This window comes from Girardinichthys multiradiatus, chromosome 15, assembly GCF_021462225.1.
Source record: "Girardinichthys multiradiatus isolate DD_20200921_A chromosome 15, DD_fGirMul_XY1, whole genome shotgun sequence".
Classification (NCBI taxonomy): domain Eukaryota; kingdom Metazoa; phylum Chordata; class Actinopteri; order Cyprinodontiformes; family Goodeidae; genus Girardinichthys; species Girardinichthys multiradiatus.
The window spans coordinates 11,564,875-11,590,351 of NC_061808.1; the positions used below are offsets into that span (position 1 = coordinate 11,564,875).

General features: G+C 40.2%; 1 protein-coding gene across 3 annotated transcripts in view; it reads left to right on the plus strand.

Annotated features, from left to right (window-relative positions):
• The window catches only part of fut8b (fucosyltransferase 8b (alpha (1,6) fucosyltransferase)), a 137,367-nt gene extending 127,710 nt beyond the window's left edge, over positions 1-9,657 (plus strand). For all 3 annotated transcript variants that reach the window (XM_047388017.1, XM_047388016.1, XM_047388018.1), the window contains 3 exons: positions 3,625-3,801; positions 5,629-5,779; positions 7,966-9,657. In XM_047388017.1, the coding sequence (XP_047243973.1) occupies positions 3,625-3,801; positions 5,629-5,779; positions 7,966-8,304 (667 nt within the window). In that variant the 3' untranslated portion in view covers positions 8,305-9,657. The remainder of the gene's footprint in view (positions 1-3,624; positions 3,802-5,628; positions 5,780-7,965) is intronic.
• The last annotated feature ends 15,820 nt before the right edge of the window (positions 9,658-25,477 follow it).

A 25,477-nucleotide genomic window follows, 5' to 3' on the forward strand; every position in this document is an offset into this window, starting at 1 on the left:
CAAATATTTGCTTGCTGGACACTCTACAGTGAAGTATTTTTACTTTGCCATAGGCTGAGAGGTTGCTGGCCAAAAATGAAGCCTCTGCTCAGCTTAACTGAAATTTGCAGCTGCTTGCATGTACAAGCCGAATGCTTTCTGGATTAGCCATTTTGGTCAGAGAAGATGAAGATTTAAGTATTTGGCCCCAATAACAAGAATGTTTAAAGGAGTGAGGGTTCCGACACTGTCTTGAAAAGTCTAAAAAATTCCTTGTATCCAGGAAGGAGTCCTTTCCAGGTATGGAAAAGTATGGAAAGCAGAAAACTAAGTTTAGAAAATGTTTAGGTTTCCACACTTTATTCGGATTTATAAAATATGAAAATCTAGATTTCTACAAACAATGTGCATTTTATTTGGAGTATTTAAATGTTATATTTTTTCTTAGATTTGCAACTCCGCAAATGGAGTTTAACATTTTATCCTTCAATATTTTGTTTCATGAGTTATTTACTGGGAACCCAAAGCTGAATGCACATGCAGGATCACAAAGGGCCATTTCAGTGCTTTTTAGGGTTCTAGACAACTAAACCTTTATTTTGTAAACTAGGTCTGGCTTAGATGCTATTTTAAATTGTTTTTAGAGACAGAATAAATTATCAAACACTATGTTTTAAAGAACCTGCATTTAATACTAATTTGACAGGTTTAAGGTAATCTAAGATAGTATATCCATCCATCCATTCTTGTCTGTACCCGCTCATCCGAGCAGGGTGAAGGATGGGCTGGAGCCTATCTCCAGGGGTCATTGGGCGGTAGATGGCGTACACCCTGGACAGGTTGCTAATGGTTGCATAAGATAGTATAGATACCAGAAAAGCTGTTTAATAGCCCGTTATGGCATTATTGACTTGAGAGGTAACTTCAGCTTTGTCCTTGATTTGTAAAAAAAAATAGATCATATCTGACAACTCTAAAAGCAATGTCAAGTCAAATCTCAAAACGACTTAAATGTCCGAAATGTTATAAGTCTGCAAAAAACATCTAGTCTGGGTAAAGTATAGAATTTTGAAATGGAAGATGTGTTGAAACCTTGGGAGACTTTCAAACCTAACAATCTGCAGTCGGGCATTGCGGTTGCAACGTTATGCATTGGGGCTGTTTCACTACCACCAGTACTAGTTTACTGCACACAGTAGTTTTAATAATAAGTAGAACTACCTACAAATCTTCATCTTCCCTTCAAATCATCTGCTAGCCAGTTTAATCCAGGACACAGTTGGGTGGTCCAGCCCGAAACCAATCTCAAACATAGAACAGGCCAACATTGAGCTACTAGAATGTCTCTAACCTTAACCCTGCTGGTTGGTAAAATACTTCTATTCATCACCCATCAAAAAGTTTCCCAACTACGGATGTTTCAATGAATACTTGGCCCGATGGACGAGTTGGGTAGCTCCTATGTGGAAAATGTGAAAATCCTTGGTCAGTTTTCCTACCTAAATTAGAGGTCCCTCAGAGTTTGAATTTGAATTCGCTCCCCGATCCTAATAGTCACAATGCAGATTTAGTGCCGGGTAATTTTGTCATTGAATAATTCAGTTTAGAAAGGAATTTTGTTTCATCCTTCATCAGTTTGAGGGGTGTTTCTGTGCCAGAGAGGGAATTCTTTTTTCGTTATGTTTTCATGCTGGGCTCTTATCCTCACATGTAAAGCTGAGGCCACAATCTCTCTGTTTGTCTCCTCCCTCCCTGGCAGCAATAAATAGGATGCTGAAAAGAATGACAACTGGTCTCATTATTTCTTTTATTTTGTCCCTCTCTGTATCTCACTACGATTCCTACTTTTATTCTCTCCTCTGCCGCAGTTTATTCATCGACTTTCTGCTTTGTCTTTTCTCCTATAATTTTGTGCTTACATCAACAGTAAAAAACAAATTCTAAAGTGTGTCGTTAAAATTAATGATTTGTTTGGAAAAATGCTTTATTTTTGAAACAAGCCTCAGTAAAGATAGTTCAAAAAAGCATTACCATAATGTCGTTTTAGCCCTTTGTTTTTACTTATTAATTCATTTATGGACAGTTTTTTTTTTAATGTAAAACAAATTATGTTTATCAATTATTTATCTTTTTGTTATTTAAGTTAAATTAGATTTGTACAAATATTTGCTTAAAACATTACTCACATTTATGGACAGAGAGATTCTTAGTATGGTACCACAAACAAGTACTTTATTGTTTAAAACAACTTACTTGTAATCATCATGATGGACTAGGACAAAAGAAATGATCCCATTTTTTTATAGACAAGCATAAAACAAATTGTTCAAATGTTGAAATGGCTTCCTCTCGAGGAAATCAACGAGGAAGAACATTTTCATTATTTTATTTTGGCATTAAAAGCAGACTGCTGTTTCTGAAGTTGGATCTAAGGTGGAAGAACAGTTCTGATTAGAAGTTTACATACACCGATCATAGGCAAAATAGTCATTAAATTTGCTCTTTTAATGATTTTTGTAGCTATTCTTTTTCAGGGTGGTCTGATATTACAACAGACAAGTTTATTTAGCTCTGAAAGAATCTATTTGATTCACACATTTGAAATTTTCTTTTTATTTTCTGTCTTTTAAATTCTGAAGCTTCCCATAGATGTGTTCTGGTGACATTTTTTGATCATATTAGAAGACCTTGAGCTACTTGGCCACAACAAAATAGTATGTTTTGAGGAGTCAATGCGAGACTTTCAAGCCGAACAACCAACTGTCAAGCATAGTGGCTGTAGTATAATGCAGAGGGCCTGTTTCACTCCCAGTGATTCTGATGCACTGCATAGATTGCATCAAATCAAGTTAGCAATGGGAAGCCTGGATACTACAGGGTGCTCCAGGAGAACAGTCATCCCACCAGACATCAAACTGGTTTAAAATAGTTGATGTAATCTGTAGACTATGCTAAAAAAAAAACAGGGCTATACCAGGAAACCAACCAGTTTCACTCAATCATTTTTGCCAAGAAGGGTCAAATATCGATCCAGCTAATCCCAAAACCTGCTGATGGTTGAAAAAAGCTTAGACAAGGTCGAGGCATATGGGACATCTTACTAAATAATAATGAAAGTGTATGTTTATATTTGAACCTGTGTGTTTATATATTTAATGTTGAAATATTGTGAATTAGAGAAAATCCTCAATAAGTTTAAATTTGCCCAAATTCTAATTTTTAAACTTCAGTAAAGTTGCATGTTGCCTAATCATTGCAACCTGGAAAACATGGTTCAAATGCTTTATTGAAATCTCAGAGTTTAAATAACCTTCAGGCCCATGAGGACTTCATGCAAACCTCTAACCTCAACTGTATATTAGAAAGATTATGGAAACTTTGTAACATTTGTTGCAGATATGGAATGTTTCAGGAGAAAGGGACAATTTATGTTTTGTTAGGATCAGTGCGATTTACTATGAAACTCTAGAGTGCCCTTTCTAGATTTTATTGCTGATGAAAAAGTATATTTTATTAATAAATCACTTTATTTCTGGCTCCAGACAGTTGAAAACATCAGGTACATAAAATAAAAATGTCTGCATTGATAGTAGGTGTGAGCTGCAGTGCTTGTCTGTTTAATCATCTGTATTTGTGATTTTCTAGGGTCCATGTAAGAAGGACCGATAAAGTGGGAACAGAGGCGGCCTTCCACCCCATTGAGGAGTACATGATGCACGTGGAGGAACAATTCCAGCTTCTTGCCAGACGCGTCAATCTCGACAAGAAGCGCGTTTATTTGGCCACTGATGATCCGTCCCTGCTGCAAGAAGCAAAGACCAAGTGAGTGTGTTAGTGTGTTGCCTGTAATCAAAGCATAATTGCAGTAAAAAAGTATTGGCCTGTTTTCTAATGATGATTTATTTTTGTTAAGAGGAAAAACGCAATCCAAGCCGTGTGAAAATATGATTTCACCATTTGGTCAATTATAGCCTAGGTTCAACTAAAAACATTTTTGTTTTTGGTTTAAATAGCTACACCCAGGCCTGTAGAATCAAGAAATCCCCATAGTACAAACTGTTTGATGAAATGAAGTAGGCTAAAACATCTAAAAAAGCAACTCTTCATGCCCTGATTTAAAGATGTTCAAGAATAGATGAGATCCATCAACCTGCAACTAGATACAAAACAATTTGTAAGACTTTGGGACTCCAGCAAACAACAGTGAGAGAAATTATCCAAAAATTGAGCAAACAAGGAACAGTGGTGTACATTCCCAGGAGGATCCGGCCTATCAAAATAACTCCAAGAGAGCATCGATATCTGTGGATGAAGGAGGTCATGAAAAAACCCAAAACAACATCTACAGCACTGCAGGCCTCACTTGCCTCAGGTTAGGTCGGGGTTTATGATTCAACAATGTGAGACTTGTCAAAAATGCCGCAGGAGATTTCCAAAGGCAAAAACCAAAAACAACACAAAGGCCAAAAAGTTTCTTGATTATCCCCAACATGAAATCTGTACTGATGAGACAAAAAGTGGAACTTTTCTATAACATGTTTTTAAAACTAATGATGCTTTTCGAAAAAAGAAAGAGGCTTGTGTTTGTGACCTTAAGCCTAATTACACTTGAGTTATTCAGCAGGACAATGAATCCCAGCACACTTGCATGTCCACCTCTGAGTGGCTCAGAAATATTAAAATGAATGTTCTGCTGTGACCTATTCAAAGTCCCCACTTAAATCCAATTGAGATGTGGGAGCATGATCTTTAAATGGTGGCTCATGCTTGAAACCCCTCAATATTTTGCCTCGTTAAAAAGATTCTGCTGAAGACTTACTGCCAGTGATCGCAAACACATGATGACAATTGTTATCTCCAAAGGTGATACAAATTGTTTTTGATTTTCACAAAGGACCAGGTGTGTTAGTAGCTCTTTTGACTTAATAAATGAAGTCATGGGCACGGCACTGGTGGTGTAGGGGTTGAGCGCACGACTATATATAAAGCTATAGTCCTCGATGCGGTTCGAATCTCGGACCCGGCGACCTTTGCCAAGTGTCTCCCCCTCTCTCTGCCCCTCTTTCCTGTCTGCCTACTGTCGAAAAAAATTAAACCTAAAGGCCTCTAGTGCCGAAAAAATATCTGTAAAAAATAATTAAATAAATTAACTCATTATATGAAAAAATGTGGGCTGCACGGTGGCGCAGTTGGTAGCACTGTTGCCTTGCAGTAAGAAGGTCCTGGGTTCAATTCCTGGCCTGGGGTCTTTCTGCATGGAGTTTGCATGTTCTCCCCGTGCATGTGTGGGTTCTCACCGGGTACTCCGGCTTCCTCCCACAGTCCAAAGACATGCCTGTTAGGTTAATTGGTCACTCTAAATTGACCTTAGGTGTATGAATGAGTGTGTGCATGGTTGTTTGTGTGTTGCCCTGCGATGGACTGGCGACCTGTCCAGGGTGTACCCTGCCTCTCGCCCATAGACTGCTGGAGATAGGCACCAGCTCCCCCGCAACCCACTATGGAATAAGCGGTAGAAAATGACTGACTGACTGAAAAAATGTTTTGATACGAAAATCTGTTTGGAAAAGAAAGCAAAAATTGAAGAAGAAACTTGTAATCAAGCAAATGCTTTCTTAATATGTTGGTGTGGGTTTCTTTCTTTCTCAGGTATCCGGAATATGAGTTTATCAGCGATAACTCCATCTCATGGTCAGCGGGCCTTCACAACCGTTACACCGAGAACTCACTGAGAGGCGTCATCCTGGACATCCACTTCCTGTCTCAGACCGACTTCCTGGTCTGCACTTTCTCCTCACAGGTTAGCTCACAGCAGTTCACATTAAAAGTAACTGTTTGCGTTCTGATATGAAACTAAAGGCATTAGTGGAGTTTATTGGAATGCGAATAAATGCAGAAATTTAACTTATTAGTTTATAATCTGGAAAGCAATGCATTTGTTTGACGGGTAGCCATTCTTTTGCAGCTGTAGATAAAAGTGTCTAAAATTATATGATTTATTTAGAAAATCCCTATATATAAATCTATGGAGTAAAAAAAACAATCAGGTCAGTATCTGGTTTTCTGGTTATTTCTTCTGCATTGTCCACACTTTGAATCTGTGCAAAAAACATTTTCACAGATACAACAGTAGAAAAAACATTTACAAAAAGGGCAGAAAACATGGCTTCATAAAAACTTGGAAGGGTCATGCAAAGCAGGGATCCTTTGAAACCAACAGAAACGTAAATCCGGCTGTAAAAAATGTAAATGAACAGTTGATGTTTTCAGCTATGTCACAAGCTAAACTGAAACAGCTTCATTAAAGATCCCCATGTGACTGCCAACAACCCCATTGCCCTATTTTTCCCCGTATGTTTTAAAGCACAGAAACAATTAACCCATTTACTACAGCTTTGATGCCACATTACTCCTTTGATTACATAACCTTCTGAAGTCCTGTTTATTGCAAATGATAACATGAAGTGGAGAGGCTGTATTCCAGTACTAAAAATGTAGTGAGAGCTCCTTAATTCCTGCTTACGTACCTAGTTTATAAACCCACACCAAAGATGTCACAAGAATGAGGTGCTTAGCTCGTTTTATTTTATCCCTCTATTCTGTTGAAAGAAAATGAGCATTCGCAAAGCTATAATTTCACTATTCAGTGCTTTGCAAAAGTATTCATACCACTTGGCTTTTTTCACCTTTTGTCACGTTCCAACCACAGCCTTTAAGGGAAGGTAAAGAAGGGAAATACGATTATTTAAAAAATATTTTTGCAAATAAAAGTCTGAAAATTGGTGCCTGATTTTGTATTCAACATCCCTGAGTCAATACTTTGCAGAACCACCTTTTTCTACGTCTTAAATTTAATGTAACTAAGATCTCTCATTACATTCATTAATCTCTGCTGTGTCTGCTATTGAACAATAATGAATTAGCACAAGTTTGAAAAAAAACCTTTACAAGCTTTTAAAGTTTAACACTGGTAAACATGGCTGCTGTTACCTTGTCTGTCTGGCAGTTATCTCTGGGTTTGAGTAAAAATGAGTCCTTAGATCAGCAGGTGGACTGCAGCTCTGCTTTCTTTACATATCAGAAGAGTTCCAGTCGAATAATTTTTGACTTATCAGAATTTGACCCAGTCGAATGCGGGACATTGTTTCTGTTTGAGGGACACCGGGACAGGAGTGAAAAATGTGGCGCAGTTCCGTACAAATTGGGACTTTTTGTCACCATAGAGACGATGTGAGGTGCTTCATAAGGTTGGAGTTACTGGTCACGGACGTGAATAATTTCTTTGTTCCTGGACATAACTTGTAAATCACATGCACAATTTTGCGTAAAATATTGCCTATACTTCCAACTTTTGAATGCTGTCTTTGAATTTACAAGATTCCCTTCTATCGTCATGTTTCTTTTTTGCTGTTGGTTTTACTCTGTCTGTGTCAGCCAGCTGATGCCTTCTCAGCCTATCGCCGTCATATATGCCGCTATTTTTCCGTGCCCTCCTCCCCCACCTCCTGCTTTTTCCTTGAAGAGCTTTAAAAAACACTGGCCGCAGCAGACTGTGCTCTTATTATACCCTGCCTATTGAGTTGTAGTAACGCGTCGTGTTACATTGTAAATATAACGGTGTTACAGAACACCATTATTTTGTAATGCCGTTACTCCCAACACTGGCCAGTAGACTGGTAAGACTGAACATTTTTCAGGTCTCTCCAAATATTTAAGATCAGATTTAAGTCTGCAGAGTGTGAATAAATGACACTTTCTACAATTTTACATTCCAACAGATATTACATCCAAGCAGTCACATATGATTGTGAAATTGCACATTCTGGTATTGCAATTGCAATAAAGCATATTGAAGCTTTTGCTTGTAATGTGACAAAATGTGGAAAAGTTTAAGAGGTATGAATTCTTTTGCAAGGCACGTTTAAAAAGCCTGTATTTTTTTTATTTTAGACTGTAAAATAAAACCTGGTTGTGCTTCTTTGTCAGGTTTGCCGTGTTGCCTATGAGATCATGCAGACACTCCATCCGGACGCCTCCTCATATTTCTACTCACTAGATGACATCTACTACTTTGGAGGTCAGAACGCCCACAACCAGATTGCCATCTACCCACACCAGCCACGCAACAGCGAGGACATCCCCCTGGAGCCTGGCGATGTGATCGGTGTGGCCGGCAACCATTGGGACGGATACTCCAAAGGCATCAACCGCAAGCTGGGCCACACCGGCCTCTACCCCTCCTACAAGGTCAAGGAGAAAATTGAGACGGTGAAGTACCCACTGTACCCTGAGGCAGACAAACTGCTCAGCTCTCAAAACAAGTAAAAAAAAAAGAGGATAATAGGAAAAAAAGAAGAGTATGGAGATACATGTAGTCTCCAGTTCCAGGAAAGGAGGCTGCTTTTTTTTGTACAGAAGAAAGAGGTGTACTTGCTGCGCTAAACTGAGAAGAAAAGAAAAAGCCTGCACCCAGGGGTGATAGGAACAAAATGCACTCTGTTTGTGTGCACATGAGTGTGTTTGTTTCTGCGAACTAGTGCGTGTGTGTATGCGTGCGTGCGTGTGCACTTTTGTAAATGCCTGTGCATATGTCAGGTCATGGAAGACTGCACCCTACCACTCCTCCCCCTCCCCAGTGCTCCCACCTGACGTTGTGACGCCGGGTTTGTAGAGATACGTAGACGTGAACATGGATTTTTAAAACAAAACAAGAAATAAACTATTATGATCTCCACGCAAGCGGACCGAGCTGTCCGTCCTGAAACAACACTGGGACTACTGTAAGCCTGGCACACCCCAGTATGAGCTTCAAATCAATGACTGAAGAAAGAAAAAAAACAAAATCAAATGACGTGTTTTGATTTTTATTTAATTCTTTTCAGTGGTTTTGATTCTAATCTTGCCTTTTTTCCTCATGTATTTTTCTTTGTCTTTTGTTTTCTGACTGTACTGTATCCTCTTCTTGCCATGCTTCTTGTCATCTCACCGTGCTTCCTCCATTTCATGTCATCATATGCAATTAATTTTACCACATTGTGCTTTTATCAAATGTTTTAAGTCTTAATTTTGTGCGCCTGGGGCTTGTGCATTGTAAACTGTACGGGGTGTGTGTGTGTGTGTGTGTGTGCGCGTGTGTGTGTGTGTGAGAGAGAGAGAGAGAGTGAAAGGTAGCAAGAATGTGTTTGATCACGTTTGCCTGTGTGTGAGGTTTAAGTCTAAGGGGCCGTGTCATGACCATGTGCCTGGTTATTGTTTATTGTATATTTGACTGAACAGTGTTTGGGTGGCGGCGGCAGCGGAGACTCTGATTGGCCCTTAGCACTTGGATCAAACCATGGACACCAGTCACTCCACTGCTAACTCTAACAAACAATGATTATTTTGTATGGAGAATGGTGAACTCATGGTGCACCGACACACGAGCCTTCCCGAGGCTCACCAAAAAGAAGCACTCCAATGATGATGATAATGTCCTTTTTTGGCATTTTTCCTGCCTCCACCATTGTTGTTTGTTTTCCCTTTGTTTTTACTTTGCTGTTTTAAAATAAAAAAATCAGTATGTTTTTTTTAAGTGCTATGTCATATCAACATACCCACCATGAAGGCTTTTTCATAACTTAAGTTCTTGGGCATTGTCTTTGATAACCACAAATCAAATAAACTTGAGAAACAAACACATTTCTCCTTCTGGTTAGATCGTTTGTTTTTTTTTTGCTTCTGCAACTATCCATTCTTCCCTGTGATGGACTGTGACCCCACCTCTTGCCTATTGGAACAAAATAAGCAGTTATGGATAAAACTATCCATTCCATTATGCATTCTTTTCTAAATGGGTATGGCTTACAGTGATGTACGTAGCTGCCAGCAGTATTCTCCGAACAATGAACAACAACTAATTAATAAAACACTACCAGCTCGATCGCACAGGGATCCGCCCGTAAACAGTCAAGTTAATAAGTACATAAACGTCTATAACAATCACACAATTATTGATATAGCGATAAGATCAACCTCTATCATCCCCCTAGGGGGAAATTAAATTGTTTCAGCAGCAGGACAGGGTAAAGGTGCACCTCTAGTAAGATTAAATTAGAAAGAATAAACAAATAATAGAAACAATAATTAATAACCCTGAACATTAATTATTCAGGGTTATTAATTGAAAATAAATCAACGAACAGTACAGTACAGAAGTACAGAACAATTTAAATATTCTTTACAGACTGAAAAATGCTTTCAAAAATAAACATTTACAAAAATTTGCAGAAAGTCGACAAGAAATATATATACATAAAGACACTCTAGACAAGATACATTACTATAATCTCAATTGTACTTTATCAATTGAGATAAAGTACAATTGTACAATAGTTTATTGTACTCAACTATATACATAGTTGAGTACAATAATCTCAACTATATACATAGAAGGAAGATGTAAATGAGGTGAATAAGTGTTTGCTGTATTGCACAAGATGATGTCAGCCGCCATAGCCTAAATGGTCATCAACACCCACCTGTCTGCGGAGAAGTTCACTTGTGTGCTGCAATCTCCTCTATCTGCTGATAGCAGCAGGTACCAGCGCTTTTCACATCCCAAAATAATGATGAGTATGTCAATGAGGTATGTTCAAACATTTTGATGCTGTGTAATTTAATTATGCTAAGTTTCATCATCATAATTTACACATTTCTTAATCCAGTCTAAATTCTATGATCAGTTTTTTCTCTTTGTTGATTTCTAGGAATGCATTTGTTATATTTTTGTGTTTTTTGCAACAACCAATAACAGCTCTTTGAAGAGAGTGTCACACCTTGCAATGTGGTCAACCACACCCCCTCACTAAAATAAAAGCTTCTGTCGTCTTCTCACTCAGAGTCGCTCTCAGTAGCTTCCTTAATCACTTTTAAGCTGAGACTCCTTGCCAGGAATTTGTTAGGCTGTGATCTGGAGCCACACTGCACCTCTTCAAGGTTCAAAAATCTGTTGGAGCCTCTTTTTGCCAGCTAGAGTTAACCTACTCAGTGGAGAGCAGTGTGATCCCTCAGTTATTGGAACACATTCTTCCCTTTTGTTAAAAGAAATTGGGACCACAGCCCCTCGTCTACACCTCCACAGGTGCCATCCCTGTGACACTGAAGAATCATGTCAACACCAACAGTCCAACATTTTCCAGACTCTTCAGCATCTCTGGGTCAATCGCACTGGGGAGCTTTTAAACTACATCAGTGACCTTGGCCATAGTGATGGACCCTTCTTTCTCCAAGCCCACAGTCTCCTCCACGGCAGACATATCTACTGGATTGAGGGATATCTGGCTTCTATCACCAGTTAGTAGAATCCTTTACATTTAGAGACTTCCTTAAGGATGTCCATCAATTTGTAAAAAGTTGTTATTTAAGGTTAATGTTTTGATATTTTTGTACAAAAAAGAAATTGGGCATCAAAAACTTCTATCATCTAAGCATCAAAGGATTTGGGGTTGCCGGCAATTTTAAAAAGCATCACTAGTTTGTTTAAGAAAACATTTAGGTAAAAAACTGAATGTGGTTTTCCATCATGTTAGAGCAAAAATTCCTAAAAATGTCATTGACTTACATTTCAAATGAGTGTCTTTATAAGACAAGCTGTTCCTTTATTTAAATATAGCTTATGACAGCTACATGACATTTCTGTCTTACATTCCGAAACGTTTTTCTCCATGGAGACTCTTTGTAGGCCTATCAATAAAGCACCAGGAAGACTTCCTGCTCTTGTTTAATGTCCCATTTCCTACTTCCTGCACGTCTCAATCGTTCATGATCTTGTTCGGTGTGTCTTATTTATGGGCTGTCTTGTTATTTTGTTACTCTGGGGGACTTTGGGGGGAGTTTCATTACAGATCCCTCTTTAATTTCGACTGATCAGCATGCTTCATTGGATGCCCATAAGGAAAGTCACAGAGCTAGCAGAGGAGATTAGCTGTTTGGTGTGGGCAAGAAAGAATAATAGTTTTTTTGTGTTTGTTTTTTTTGTTTCCCACTCAACTTTGACAAACAATGTGTGACCAATTTAGTCCACGTTAACAAAGTGTTCACAATGCACATGCAACAATGAACAACTCTTTTCATTGGAAAAGCATCCCTTGCGGGCTTTATAAATGCACACAGTAACTGGAGGGCACTTTAATTAAAATACACTCGTCGCTGTCACAGCAGCCTGTTACAGTCATTTAAGAGAGACGTTAGTTCAGTTAATCATTCTGTTAATTGGCCAGCGATTCTGATAGAGAACACTCAGGTTTTCAACAGGCAGACTTCTTTCTTTGTATTTCTGCTCTAATTAAAGTGTTGCTTGTTGAGAGCACAGAGGCTGTTTGTGAGCCTCCCACACTAAGTCATGACTTAGAAGGGGAACCGTTTTTTTATAGGCAAGCATCAGAATGTTCAACCTTTTTGACTTTTACATTCGTTTGTCTTAAAGCAATAAATGTTACAGATACCCAGAAACAGCAGCTGGTTGTTTCTTCATACCATGTTCATCAGGAAGTAAAGATGATATTTGTACTGTAGTTTCTTTCCACTTAGCTTTTTTTCTTCCCTGTCCTAATAAATTCATAAACTGCACCTGCGTAGAGAATGTATTTTGAAGAACTGGTGTCGATTTGTGCACACACTAAAAGACAACATTAAATGTGAGTCTAATGTTATGTTTTAAGTTGTTGCAACTTGTACTGTAGGTCCTCTACCATAGTCACCTGTTACTATTTAAAGTTGTTTCTACCACTTACAGTTAAGTTATAAATAATCAGATTGAAAGTTGAGAAAATTTAAAACCAAAGGTTGTAAAGTTAGGTTCAACTGCCTTTTTTTTGTCCTAAAATATTTTTTCCAGTGTGCATGAGTGCAGTTGTGTTTTAGTTGACCAACAGTTTAGTACACCAACAGACAATGAGTGAAGAGGTATTTGACTGAAGATTTTTTCTGTTTTTGCTTTTTTAGTCAAAAATTTGATCGCTCCTCTTGCAAATACACAAATTAACCTATTAACCTCAGCTGGGTTCTACAGGTCCTTCTCAAAATATTAGCATATTGTGATAAAGTTCATTATTTTCCATAATGTAATGATGAAAATTTAACATTCATATATTTTAGATTCATTGCACACTAACTGAAATATTTCAGGTCTTTTATTGTCTTAATACGGATGATTTTGGCATACAGCTCATGAAAACCCAAAATTCCTATCTCACAAAATTAGCATATCATTACAAGGGTCTCTAAACGAGCTATGAACCTAATCATCTGAATCAACGAGTTAACTCTAAACACCTGCAAAAGATTCCTGAGGCCTTTAAAACTCCCAGCCTGGTTCATCACTCAAAACCCCAATCATGGGTAAGACTGCCGACCTGACTGCTGTCCGGAAGGCCACTATTGACACCCTCAAGGAAGAGGGTAAGACACAGAAAGAAATTTCTGAACCAATAGGCTGTTCCCAGAGTGCTGTATCAAGGCACCTCAGTGGGAAGTCTGTGGGAAGGAAAAAGTGTGGCAGAAAACGCTGCACAATGAGAAGAGGTGACCGGACCCTGAGGAAGATTGTGGAGAAGGGCCGATTCCAGACCTTGGGGGACCTGGGGAAGCAGTGGACTGAGTCTGGAGTAGAAACATCCAGAGCCACTGTGCTCAGGCGTGTGCAGGAAATGGGCTACAGGTGCCGCATTCCCCAGGTCAAGCCACTTTTGAACCAGAAACAGCGGCAGAAGTGCCTGACCTGGGCTACAGAGAAGCAGCACTGGACTGTTGCTCAGTGGTCCAAAGTACTTTTTTCAGATGAAAGCAAATTCTGCATGTCATTCGGAAATCAAGGTGCCAGAGTCTGGAGGAAGACTGGGGAGAAGGAAATGCCAAAATGCCAGAAGTCCAGTGTCAAGTACCCACAGTCAGTGATGGTCTGGGGTGCCGTGTCAGCTGCTGGTGTTGGTCCACTGTGTTTTATCAAGGGCAGGGTCAATGCAGCTAGCTATCAGGAGATTTTGGAGCACTTCATGCTTCCATCTGCTGAAAAGCTTTATGGAGATGAAGATTTCATTTTTCAGCACGACCTGGCACCTGCTCACAGTGCCAAAACCACTGGTAAATGGTTTACTGACCATGGTATCACTGTGCTCAATTGGCCTGCCAACTCTCCTGACCTGAACCCCATAGAGAATCTGTGGGATATTGTGAAGAGAACGTTGAGAGACTCAAGACCCAACACTCTGGATGAGCTAAAGGCCGCTATCGAAGCATCCTGGGCCTCCATAAGACCTCAGCAGTGCCACAGGCTGATTGCCTCCATGCCACGCCGCATTGAAGCAGTCATTTCTGCCAAAGGATTCCCGACCAAGTATTGAGTGCATAACTGTACATGATTGTTTGAAGGTTGACGTTTTTTGTATTAAAAACACTTTTCTTTTATTGGTCGGATGAAATATGCTAATTTTGTGAGATAGGAATTCTGGGTTTTCATGAGCTGTATGCCAAAATCATCCGTATTAAGACAATAAAAGACCTGAAATATTTCAGTTAGTGTGCAATGAATCTAAAATATATGAAGGTTAAATTTTCATCATGACATTATGGAAAATAATGAACTTTATCACAATATGCTAATATTTTGAGAAGGACCTGTATTTCACTTGCCACACCCAGACCTGATTACTACCAGACCTGTAGAATCAGGAAATCACATGAACAGAACAGTACAAAGTAGGCCAAATGATCTCAAAGCCTCAAGTCATGCCCCAATCTAAAGAAATCCTAAATCAGCTGGGGAAACAAAATCAATTACATTTATTAATCTTGAAATCAGTTGGGGACTGTAGCAAACCACATTAAGACCCATTCTCCACAAATTGGGAAACTTGAAACGTTGGTGAACTTTCACAGGAGGCGATGGCCTACCAAAATCGACTCATCCAGGAGATCATAAAACAAACCAGGACAACATCTAAAGCATTGCAGGCTTCATTCCCTTAGTTAAGGTCAGTGTTAATGATTAAACAATAAAAAAAAATAAAAAATTGGAAAAAGGTGGCATCCATGGTCAACAGTGAAAACTGCTGCTGACCAAAGAAAACAGAAAAGCGTGTCTCACATTTGCCAAAAAGCTTTTGATGGTCCCCAAGACTTTTGTGAAAGTATTGTGTTGTACTATCAGCTAAGATGAAAGCTAAACTTTTTGGAGGGAGAGCATACATCAAATCAAATAATTTGAGACACACCACCAACTATAAATAGATGAAAAAAATGTGATATTTGAAATCAGTGTTTACCCAAGTGTGTATTCAAGGGGTTTTTGAATTGACGGAAGGTCTGTATGAAATATCTCGTAGTGAATGGCTCTATTTGGTACCAATTTTACAAACCAACTGCAAGGCTACAAAATGGTGTAAGGTTGAAATTACCAGTCCCTCTGTAATTGTTTTTTCTTTTTTTCTTCCTCTTTCTTTTTTTTCACCTATACAAAAGTCCGACCCCTCCTTGCTGCACTGGACTTTACACATCCCACCATGTAGCTTGCATGTTTTATAGTAGAAACCAGCTTCCATCTGAGGTTTAAATTCCACTAAAATGTGGTATTTACAGAGACTTCTGAGTTTCACTTATACTTACACCCCATTTTGGAATGCAATGTTCTTTTTGCATCTTCCTTTGAATGAGCAGGGTATATTTCTAGCTTTTTTTAGTTGATTCAGGAAAAGCTTTATGTATCTATACTTTTACAGGTCCTTCTCAAAATATTAGCATATTGTGATAAAGTTAATTATTTTCCATAATGTCATGATGAAAATTTAACATTCATATATTTTAGATTCATTGCACACTAACTGAAATATTTCAGGTCTTTTATTGTCTTAATACGGATGATTTTGGCATACAGCTCATGAAAACCCAAAATTCCTATCTCACAAAATTAGCATATCATTAAAAGGGTCTCTAAACGAGCTATGAACCTAATCATCTGAATCAACAAGTTAACTCTAAACACCTGCAAAGGATTCCTGGGGCCTTTAAAACTCCCAGCCTGGTTCATCACTCAAAACCCCAATCATGGGTAAGACTGCCGACCTGACTGCTGTCCAGAAGGCCACTATTGACACCCTCAAGCAAGAGGGTAAGACACAGAAAGAAATTTCTGAACGAATAGGCTGTTCCCAGAGTGCTGTATCAAGGCACCTCAGTGGGAAGTCTGTGGGAAGGAAAAAGTGTGGCAGAAAAGGCTGCACAACGAGAAGAGGTGACCGGACCCTGAGGAAGATTGTGGAGAAGGGCCGATTCCAGACCTTGGGGGACCTGCGGAAGCAGTGGACTGAGTCTGGAGTAGAAACATCCAGAGCCACCGTGCACAGGCGTGTGCAGGAAATGGGCTACAGGTGACACATTCCCCAGACCTGGGCTACAGAGAAGCAGCACTGGACTGTTGCTCAGTGGTCCAAAGTACTTTTTTCAGATGAAAGCAAATTCTGCATGTCATTCGGAAATCAAGGTGCCAGAGTCTGGAGGAAGACTGGGGAGAAGGAAATGCCAAAATGCCAGAAGTCCAGTGTCAAGTACCCACAGTCAGTGATGGTCTGGGGTGCCGTGTCAGCTGCTGGTGTTGGTCCACTGTGTTTTATCAAGGGCAGGGTCAATGCAGCTAGCTATCAGGAGATTTTGGAGCACTTCATGCTTCCATCTGCTGAAAAGCTTTATGGAGATGAAGATTTCATTTTTCAGCACGACCTGGCACCTGCTCACAGTGCCAAAACCACTGGTAAATGGTTTACTGACCATTGTATCACTGTGCTCAATTGGCCAGCCAACTCTCCTGACCTGAACCCCATAGAGAATCTGTGGGATATTGTGAAGAGAACGTTGAGAGACTCAAGACCCAACACTCTGGATGAGCTAAAGGCCGCTATCGAAGCATCCTGGGCCTCCATAAGACCTCAGCAGTGCCACAGGCTGATTGCCTCCATGCCACGCCGCATTGAAGCAGTCATTTCTGCCAAAGGATTCCCAACCAAGTATTGAGTGCATAACTGTACATGATTATTTGAAGGTTGACGTTTTTTGTATTAAAAACACTTTTCTTTTATTGGTCGAATGAAATATGCTAATTTTGTGAGATAGGAATTTTGGGTTTTCATGAGCTGTATGCCAAAATCATCCGTATTAAGACAATAAAAGACCTGAAATATTTCAGTTAGTGTGCAATGAATCTAAAATATATGAATGTTAAATTTTCATCATGACATTATGGAAAATAATTAACTTTATCACAATATGCTAATATTTTGAGAAGGACCTGTATATTGCTTCTTTAATGTGCTTATGGTCCTTGTCCTTCCCATCTGTTCTTGTGGGGACCTGGTAGTTACAAAGCTCTGAGACAGTTTGTTTTATTTAGAGTGACCTAATAAACAGCTATGGGTCTGTGTGTAGATTTTCTGCAAAGTTGAGTCTTGTACCTTCCATGACTCATTGTGTTTCCTTCACAGTCCAATAATTAAAAAATCTGGGATTTGGAAAATTCACGTGATTGGGGTTCTGTCAGAAAGTTAAACTTATGAATGTCATCTAGACAGAAAATTGATGATGAAGAGTACATGAAATGGTAGGGATACGATTGGAACCAACATAGTGATCTACTGCAGTCATTGGTGTGTGTGTGTATGTATGTATGTGTGTGCGTCTGTTTTTGTAATTGTTGCTGAGTGAGAACCATTTCTCGTATTTTTATCGCAAAGTGAGGACATTTTGACAAAGTGAGGACATTTTTCTGGTCCTCACTTTTTCAAATTCCGTTCTTGGGACAGGGGTTAGGTTTAGGACTAGGGTATGAATTGAGTTATTGTTAGGGTTAGGGTTAGGTATTAACTGGTTAGGGTTAGGGTTAGTGTTAGTGTCAGGGTTAGGCACTAAAAATCAAGGAAAATGAATGGAAGTCAATGGAAGTAACCGAAAAGTCCTCATAAAGTTAGTAAAACACGGATGTGTGTGTGTGCACACACACTGGACTTTGCGGGTATTACTTCACGGGAAAAGATCAATACAGGCAAATTATTATTCGGTGTTCTGGAGTACTTTCATTGTGACGCAGCATTGCACATATGAAATGAACAGAACTGAGTTGAATGAGTGTGATGAAATAAGTCATTATGAAGGCTGAAGAGGATTTAAAAAAAGGTAATCATGTACAAGAAGATTAGGGTTTTCATGTTAAATCCGCTTGATGGTTGAGATTAGCCTTCCTATGGACATTTGAATTGATGTATATGCAATAGTGTGGAAACGTATTTAAAGGTTTCTGGTGCTAGTAACCTTTATTCATTAGCAGCTGGACTAGAAGTAGGGTAAAGAGAGAAGGGGAAGACATAAAGTGAATGACCTAGGGCCTGGGAATCAAACCTAGGACAGCTGCATTGAGAACTGTAGCATAAGATGCGCTTGCTCTACCACTGAGCCTCATGACGCCCCCCACTACAGATTTTTTCTTTTCTTACAGTTAAAGATTTTAGATAGTCAAACACTAATGTAGCACTGAACACCGGCATTGTTCTTGATCTCCAGTTTGGATTTGAGAAATTAAGTGTGAGGGGGAAAAAGCAAAAACGGTAAAATCTATAAGAGGATAAATACTCTTTCACAGTATTTGTTTTTGGAGCCGACGGTTTCAAGTGGTTACAAAGGAAATCCTAATTTCTTAGAATTGCCTGTTCCCATTTACCTATTTATTTGTTTATTTACCTGTTTGTTATTTACTTTTTTCTTTTTTTGCTGCTCATACTTTGCAAAGACACTGTTATAATTATTTTTATATTAATTATCATTATTATGATTATTATAATTATTGGTATTACTGCATTTGAAAATGCTTTTTTGTTGTCATAGTTCATTCCTGACTATCAGATGGTCAGTCAGTCAGTCAGTCAGTCATTTTCTACCGCTTATTCCATAGTGGGTCGCGGGGGAGCTGGTGCCTATCTCCAGCAGTCTATGGGCGAGAGGCAGGGTACACCCTGGACAGATCGCCAGTCCATCACAGGGCGATCAGATGGTTTCATTACCAAATCAATTAACACACATACTGTACTGTGCATAGATAATGGACTGCACTGGACTCTTTTTAATTTTAATACTGTTTGCACACAGTTTCTGTCTTTTTGTCTGTTCAGGCATTCTTACTGGCTTACTCAAATAAAAATAAAAAAAACTATTAAATGTATCCATGTGTTAACTCAGTTTTACATTACTGCAGAACAGGATTGCTAAATCTGCTATATGGCATAAAACAGACTGTTTTCCTCCTAAGCGTACTGTTCGCATTTTCCTGAGATTCCACGTGGTTGGAAATAATTGGGATCACATAGCTTTAAAAGTCAACAAATCAAAAAAGTTTAGCTATTTTTATTATGTTCTAGCTGAAATGTCCTACATTGTCCCAGTTTACTTGACATGCTGGTGGAGAGTGGTGCTAACAAGCAGCTCCGCAAGGCTGAACTTGGGCACAGCAGTGCTCTGAAATAAATGCAAACATCAGCATCCTAGTGAGCTGCATTTTAGCAGGTAATGTGATGTTAAACACCCTAGTATAGCTTTTTATCATGTTAACATTTTCTAGAAAGCATTCAAGTACAACTGAGGCTGATGGTTACTTTGCACATTTTTGGGTGGAAGGGGAAGCCCAAGGTCATATGTCAGACTCTGTGTTGTGCATGAAAATGTTCATTGCTTTAACACTTATTTGTTCAAGAAACAGTTTGTTGTGTGTATTTGTGTATTTGAGGCAAGGTTGAATTGTGCTCTCCACTGATATTTTAAAGCTGATCTCTTTAAGAGTGAATGAAAGCTGTAAACTAACCTTCCAGGCAAACTAGGTACTGTATTCAGAAAACGGCTGGAACATTTATCCTCGAAGGCAACGACATGTGTTTCAGGCTGTTACATATGGATTAGGATACACTGTTGTCACACATTACTCAGAATGCATCACAAAAATCTCTGCCAATTTGTCAGTGGTGCAAATAAACTGCAAGCATAACATTGCAGTTGTCTTAAAATAGCTCTAAGATATAGTTAAGATAATGGGAGATAACAGGACATTGATAAAGAACTAGGCCTATAGTAAAGAGGTGGAGTTCAGGTGCATGCAAGTGTAGTAGTGTGTTAGAAATGTACTTAATCTCACTGTAGTGGTAATGTATGTGCTTGAGCCTCCAACAGGAGCCCCTGAATGAATATCTTGATCAATCTCTTTGTAGGGATCTTACTTTGAACCTGATACAAATGAAAGGCTCATGCCAAAACCATCATAACTGAGTTGATGGTATGAGTTGTTTCCCAATCCAGCTATTACCTCACACAAGCCTGATGATTGTAGGAGCAGGTGTGAGTTTGCAACTACAACAGATACAAGTGGAGGAATATGTTGAAACTTGATGCATTCTGTTATTCCTAAATTTTCTTTGACTATGGTCAGAATAGGCAAAATGAAAGCCCAGCCTTGCTTAATCTGAATCATGATTTTAATCAAAGAGGAGCACAAACTTCCTAGTGTGTTTTTAAAGTGACTGCAAATTAAAATATGGTTTCAACTGAAACTTTGTTGGTCAAAATTTCAGATTTATTTTACTAACAGCTAAAAAGGGAAAATATATGAATGATAGCCGCTTTCTTGATAATTTGGCCATATTAAAATACATTTGATGTGAGCAAAAGGAACCAGCAATAATTAAATGGATGTTAATAAGCTGGTCAAGGCCAGGTTGCTAATGCTATGCTTTGACATAATATGTTAATCGACACACTGTCATGTCCTTTATTTTATTACAGAAAGATGAATTATTGCGAATTAGTTCAAGGTGGGAGAGTAAATTTAGCTTTTAGGCTGTTTGAATAGTAAACCATACAGCTGTACAGCACAAACCCATATGTTCAGTTTTAGTCCTTGACAAATGTGAACTTGCTCAATACTGATCAAGCATTTTCATTCTATCTTGTCCATGGGTATTTTTTGAAGAGTGATTAAATGAGTCATCAATAACTGAATGAGTCATTAAATGGATGTTTTCAAAAAATATATATTTGCAATTTGTTTTAGGTTTTTAAGTGCTGGAGTTCATTAGTTCTTAAAGTGACAACTAATGCCTCTCATTGGCTTTATCCCGAACTAATTTCTAGGACTGCACATCTGTAATGGGCTATTCACATAAATAATATAAAGAGTGACTAGTAGCTTTGGACATGAACATTCTCAGAATACTTAAAGATATTTGCCTGAACTTTTCGTGTGGGGGTGTAATTCTGTCAGAATTTATATTATAGAAAGATGGCCAGGTGCTGTGCTGTCTGTGGAAGTCTAATCTTCTAAAGGGCAGCTGAATTAATTCTGACTGAGTCATGAAAACGAAAAGAGGAAATGGGAGCAATGATTGTAGGCCTGGCCGGGTGCAATCAGACCTCTACTGACGTGAAGGTAACAAGTGAAAACTGCCCTATGATAGCTTCCCCACATCAAAGCATAAAGGATGCAATTTGAATTAGAAATTGTAAGGTTTTGGGCAATTCAGAGAAAATTATAGGTGTTAGTCTGTTCCCCTGTTTATCGTAACACAAAAATTGGCAGCAGTTTGGATTTTATTAGCTCAGTGTTTTTAATTCCCACTTGTTAACTCAACTCTTCTGTGAAATCTTATATTCTATAAAGCTGATTTCATGCAAATAGAAGGGCCATATTAAGATGGGAAAACTGACAACTCAGATCAACAAAGACATTTTGTCAAACACATACACTCAACTTAACTAAAATCCCTCCAGTTACTCCAATAAATCAGGAGTGTATAAAAGAACATCAGTATAGTCAAATGTGACCAGGTAAACAAATGTACTCTCATTCTAAGCATTTTTGGTAGAAAGAGCTTTGATTTGAACATGTCCAAAATATTTTAGGGATTATTTTAATAAGGGGTTGTAAGGAGGATTTGTTGAGACAGATTAGAGAAAACCAAGAGATCAAATGGCAGCAATGAAAGGAGACATAAAGGGTAATAATGCCAAGACACCGAAAAGACAGAAATGTCCATTCTTGCCATAATTTGTAGGTGTTTTGAATTTTGTTTTACATTTTTTCTCTGATCCTAATTATGTTTTCCAGGCAGTGCTTTAATTCATTCCTTAGGTTTAGTTCCTTGGTAATTCTTGTATTCTGTTCATGGTGCATTTTAGTTTATGTTCTGTTACTTCTGTTAGAGCTTCGTTTGGTTAGATCGTTTTCTTGCATTTCTGTTCAGCTCATTCATGTTTTGGTTACTGCTCTCTACCATAGCCATTTTATAATCAACTTCATTCAGCCCACCTGCGTCATGCCTATCAGCCTCCCTGTCACACCTGTGTTCTGCACTATATTTACGCGTTTGCTCCTTACTGGATTATACTGTTTGATCTCACTATGCCAAGCCGTGCCATGCCGGCTCACGTTTTTTTTTTTGTCATTTCTCATGCCTGCCTATAGGTTTTTGCTTTTTATTAAAACGTTTTTACTCACCGCATCTCTGCCTTCCTGTCAGCACTTGGATTTGCACCGAAAGCCTCATTCTTGACAATACTAACAAAAATGGTAATGAGCAACAATTTTTCACTTCAGTGTGGTCTGCCTCACAAAGCACTTGCCGCTGCTGTCACCATGTGACTTTGTCTAGTGAATTAAAATTGAAAACCTGTCTTTTTGTTTAAGAATTTTTAAGCTGGTGTTGTGATTCTTAATATATTATTTAATATTAAGACTTTAATAGTTTATTAAGTAATATTTCGGTCTGTTAAGGGTCGTCATGTGAATACCAGCCCAATAAGGCGGTGGTATTAGGACAAAATGGAAAAGGTTAGGGATGGAATATGCAGAACAGCACTGAAGCCTTTGTGGTAACCATCGGGGTTATTGCTGTTATGTTTTCTGTGTCACCCAGCAGTTCACTGCGGTCAAGTGAGCCGACAGTCACGCCAGTCGACGTTAGCTCTCTTTTTATTTAAAGATTAGCTTCGCACATGCAAGATGCATTATGGTAATAGAGCAGACCAGACACCAATCCAGGCAACGGCTGAGAAACTTTGAGTAAAACAGAAAAGTAATCTTAAGAACTCTTATATTCTTAGTGAGTTCGCTTCGTTCATCCTGGTCGGTGTTTACATCCCGCCACAAGCTAACGTGCAGGTCGCACAGCGCATGCTCGCCGACCAGATACTGAGTGTGGAGCGGACACACCCGGACTCCTTAGTAATCGTCGTTGGCGACTTTAACAAAGGTAATCTGACCCACGAACTCCCCAAATATAGACAGTTTATAAAATGTCCGACCAGAGAGGACAACATTCTGGATCACTGTTACACCACCATCAGAGACGCTTATCACGCCGTCCCACGTGCTGCACTGGGCCAATCCGACCACATCATGGTCCACCTGATTCCTGCATACAGGCAGAAACTAAAGCTCTGCAAACCTGTTGTGAGGACGACAAGGAAGTGGAGCAGTGAGGCTGTGGAGAATCTCCAGGCGTGTTTAGGCTGTACAGACTGGGATGTGTTCAGGACTACTACCAACAGTCTGGACGAGTATACAGAGGCTGTGACTTCCTACATCAGCTTCTGTGAGGACAGCTGTGTACCATCATACACCAGGGTGAGTTACAACAACGACAAACCCTGGTTCACAGCTAAACTCAGAAGGTTAAGACTGGATAAGGAAAAGGCCTTCAGGAGTGGGGACAAAGACATATACAGAGAGGCAAAGTACAAGTTTGGCAAGGCAGTGAAAGAGGCCAAACGACTGTACTCTGAGAAGCTCCAAAACCAGTTCTCAGCCAACGACTCTGCGTCTGTCTGGAAAGGGCTCAAGCAAATCACCAACTACAAGCCGAAAGCCCCCCACTCCATCAACGACCGACGCCTCGCCAACGACCTGAACGAGTTCTACTGCCGCTTTGAAAGACAAAGGGACAGTCCTGCAACCATCTCCCACGACGCCCCCCAACAGCTGCAGCCACAATCCACCACCCCCATCTCTCCAACCTCAAGAGGGGCCTTGGCACCTCCAACCCCCACCCTGAAGTTCCCCCCCACCAGCCCCCTACCCACGCCGAGGACGGCTCTTTCCATCCAGGAGAGGGACGTCAACAAACTCTTCAGGAGACAGAACCCCCGGAAAGCTGCTGGTCCGGATTCTGTCTCACCAGCCAGCCTGAAGCACTGCGCTGATCAGCTGTCTCCAGTCTTCACAGACATTTTTAACACCTCACTGGAGACATGTCATGTGCCAGCCTGCTTCAAGTCCTCCACCATCGTCCCTGTTCCCAAGAAGCCAAGGACCACAGGGCTTAATTACTTCAGACCCGTCGCCCTGACCTCTGTGGTGATGAAGTCCTTTGAGCACCTTGTGCTCTCACACCTAAAAGACATCACCGACCCCCTCCTGGACCCCCTGCAGTTTGCCTACAGAGCCAACAGGTCTGTAGATGATGCAGTCAACCTAGCCCTTCACTTCATCCTCCGGCACCTGGACTCCACAGGAACCTACGCCAGGATCCTGTTTGTGGATTTCAACTCTGCCTTCAACACCATCGTCCCAGTTCTGCTACAGGAGAAGCTCTCCCAGCTGAGAGTGCCCGACTCCACCTGCAGGTGGATCACTGACTTCCTGTCTGACAGGAAGCAGCGTGTGAGGCTGGGGAAGCACGTCTCTGACTCCCTGACCATCAGCACCGGTTCCCCCCAAGGCTGTGTTCTCTCTCCTCTGCTCTTCTCCCTGTACACCAACAGCTGCACCTCCAGTCACCAGTCTGTCAAGCTTCTGAAGTTTGCGGACGACACCACCCTGATCGGACTCATCTCTGATGGTGATGAGTCTGCGTACAGATGGGAGGTGGACCATCTGTTGGACTGGTGCAGCCAGAACAACCTTGAGCTCAACGCTCTAAAGACAGTGGAGATGGTTGTGGACTTCAGGCAGAACCCAGCCCCACCTGCCCCCATCACCCTCTGTGACTCCACAATTGACACTGTGGAATCTTTCCGCTTCCTGGGAACCATCATCTCCCAGGATCTCAAGTGGGAGCCAAACATCAGCTCCCTCATCAAGAAAGCCCAGCAGAGGATGTTCTTCCTGCGGCAGCTGAAGAAATTCAACCTGCCAAAGACTATGATGGTGCACTTCTACACAGCCATCATTGAGTCCATCCTCACCTCCTCCATCACCATCTGGTACGCCGCTGCTACAGCCAAGGATAAGGGCAGGCTGCAGCGTGTCATTCGGTCTGCTGAGAAGGTGATTGGCTGCAGTCTACTGTCGCTCCAGGAACTGTATACCTCCAGGACCCTGAAGCGGGCAGGGAAGATTCTGGCTGATCCCTCCCACCCCGGTCACAGACTCTTTGAGACTCTCCCCTCTGGCAGGAGGCTGCGGTCCATCCGGACCAAAACCTCACGCCACAAGAACAGTTTT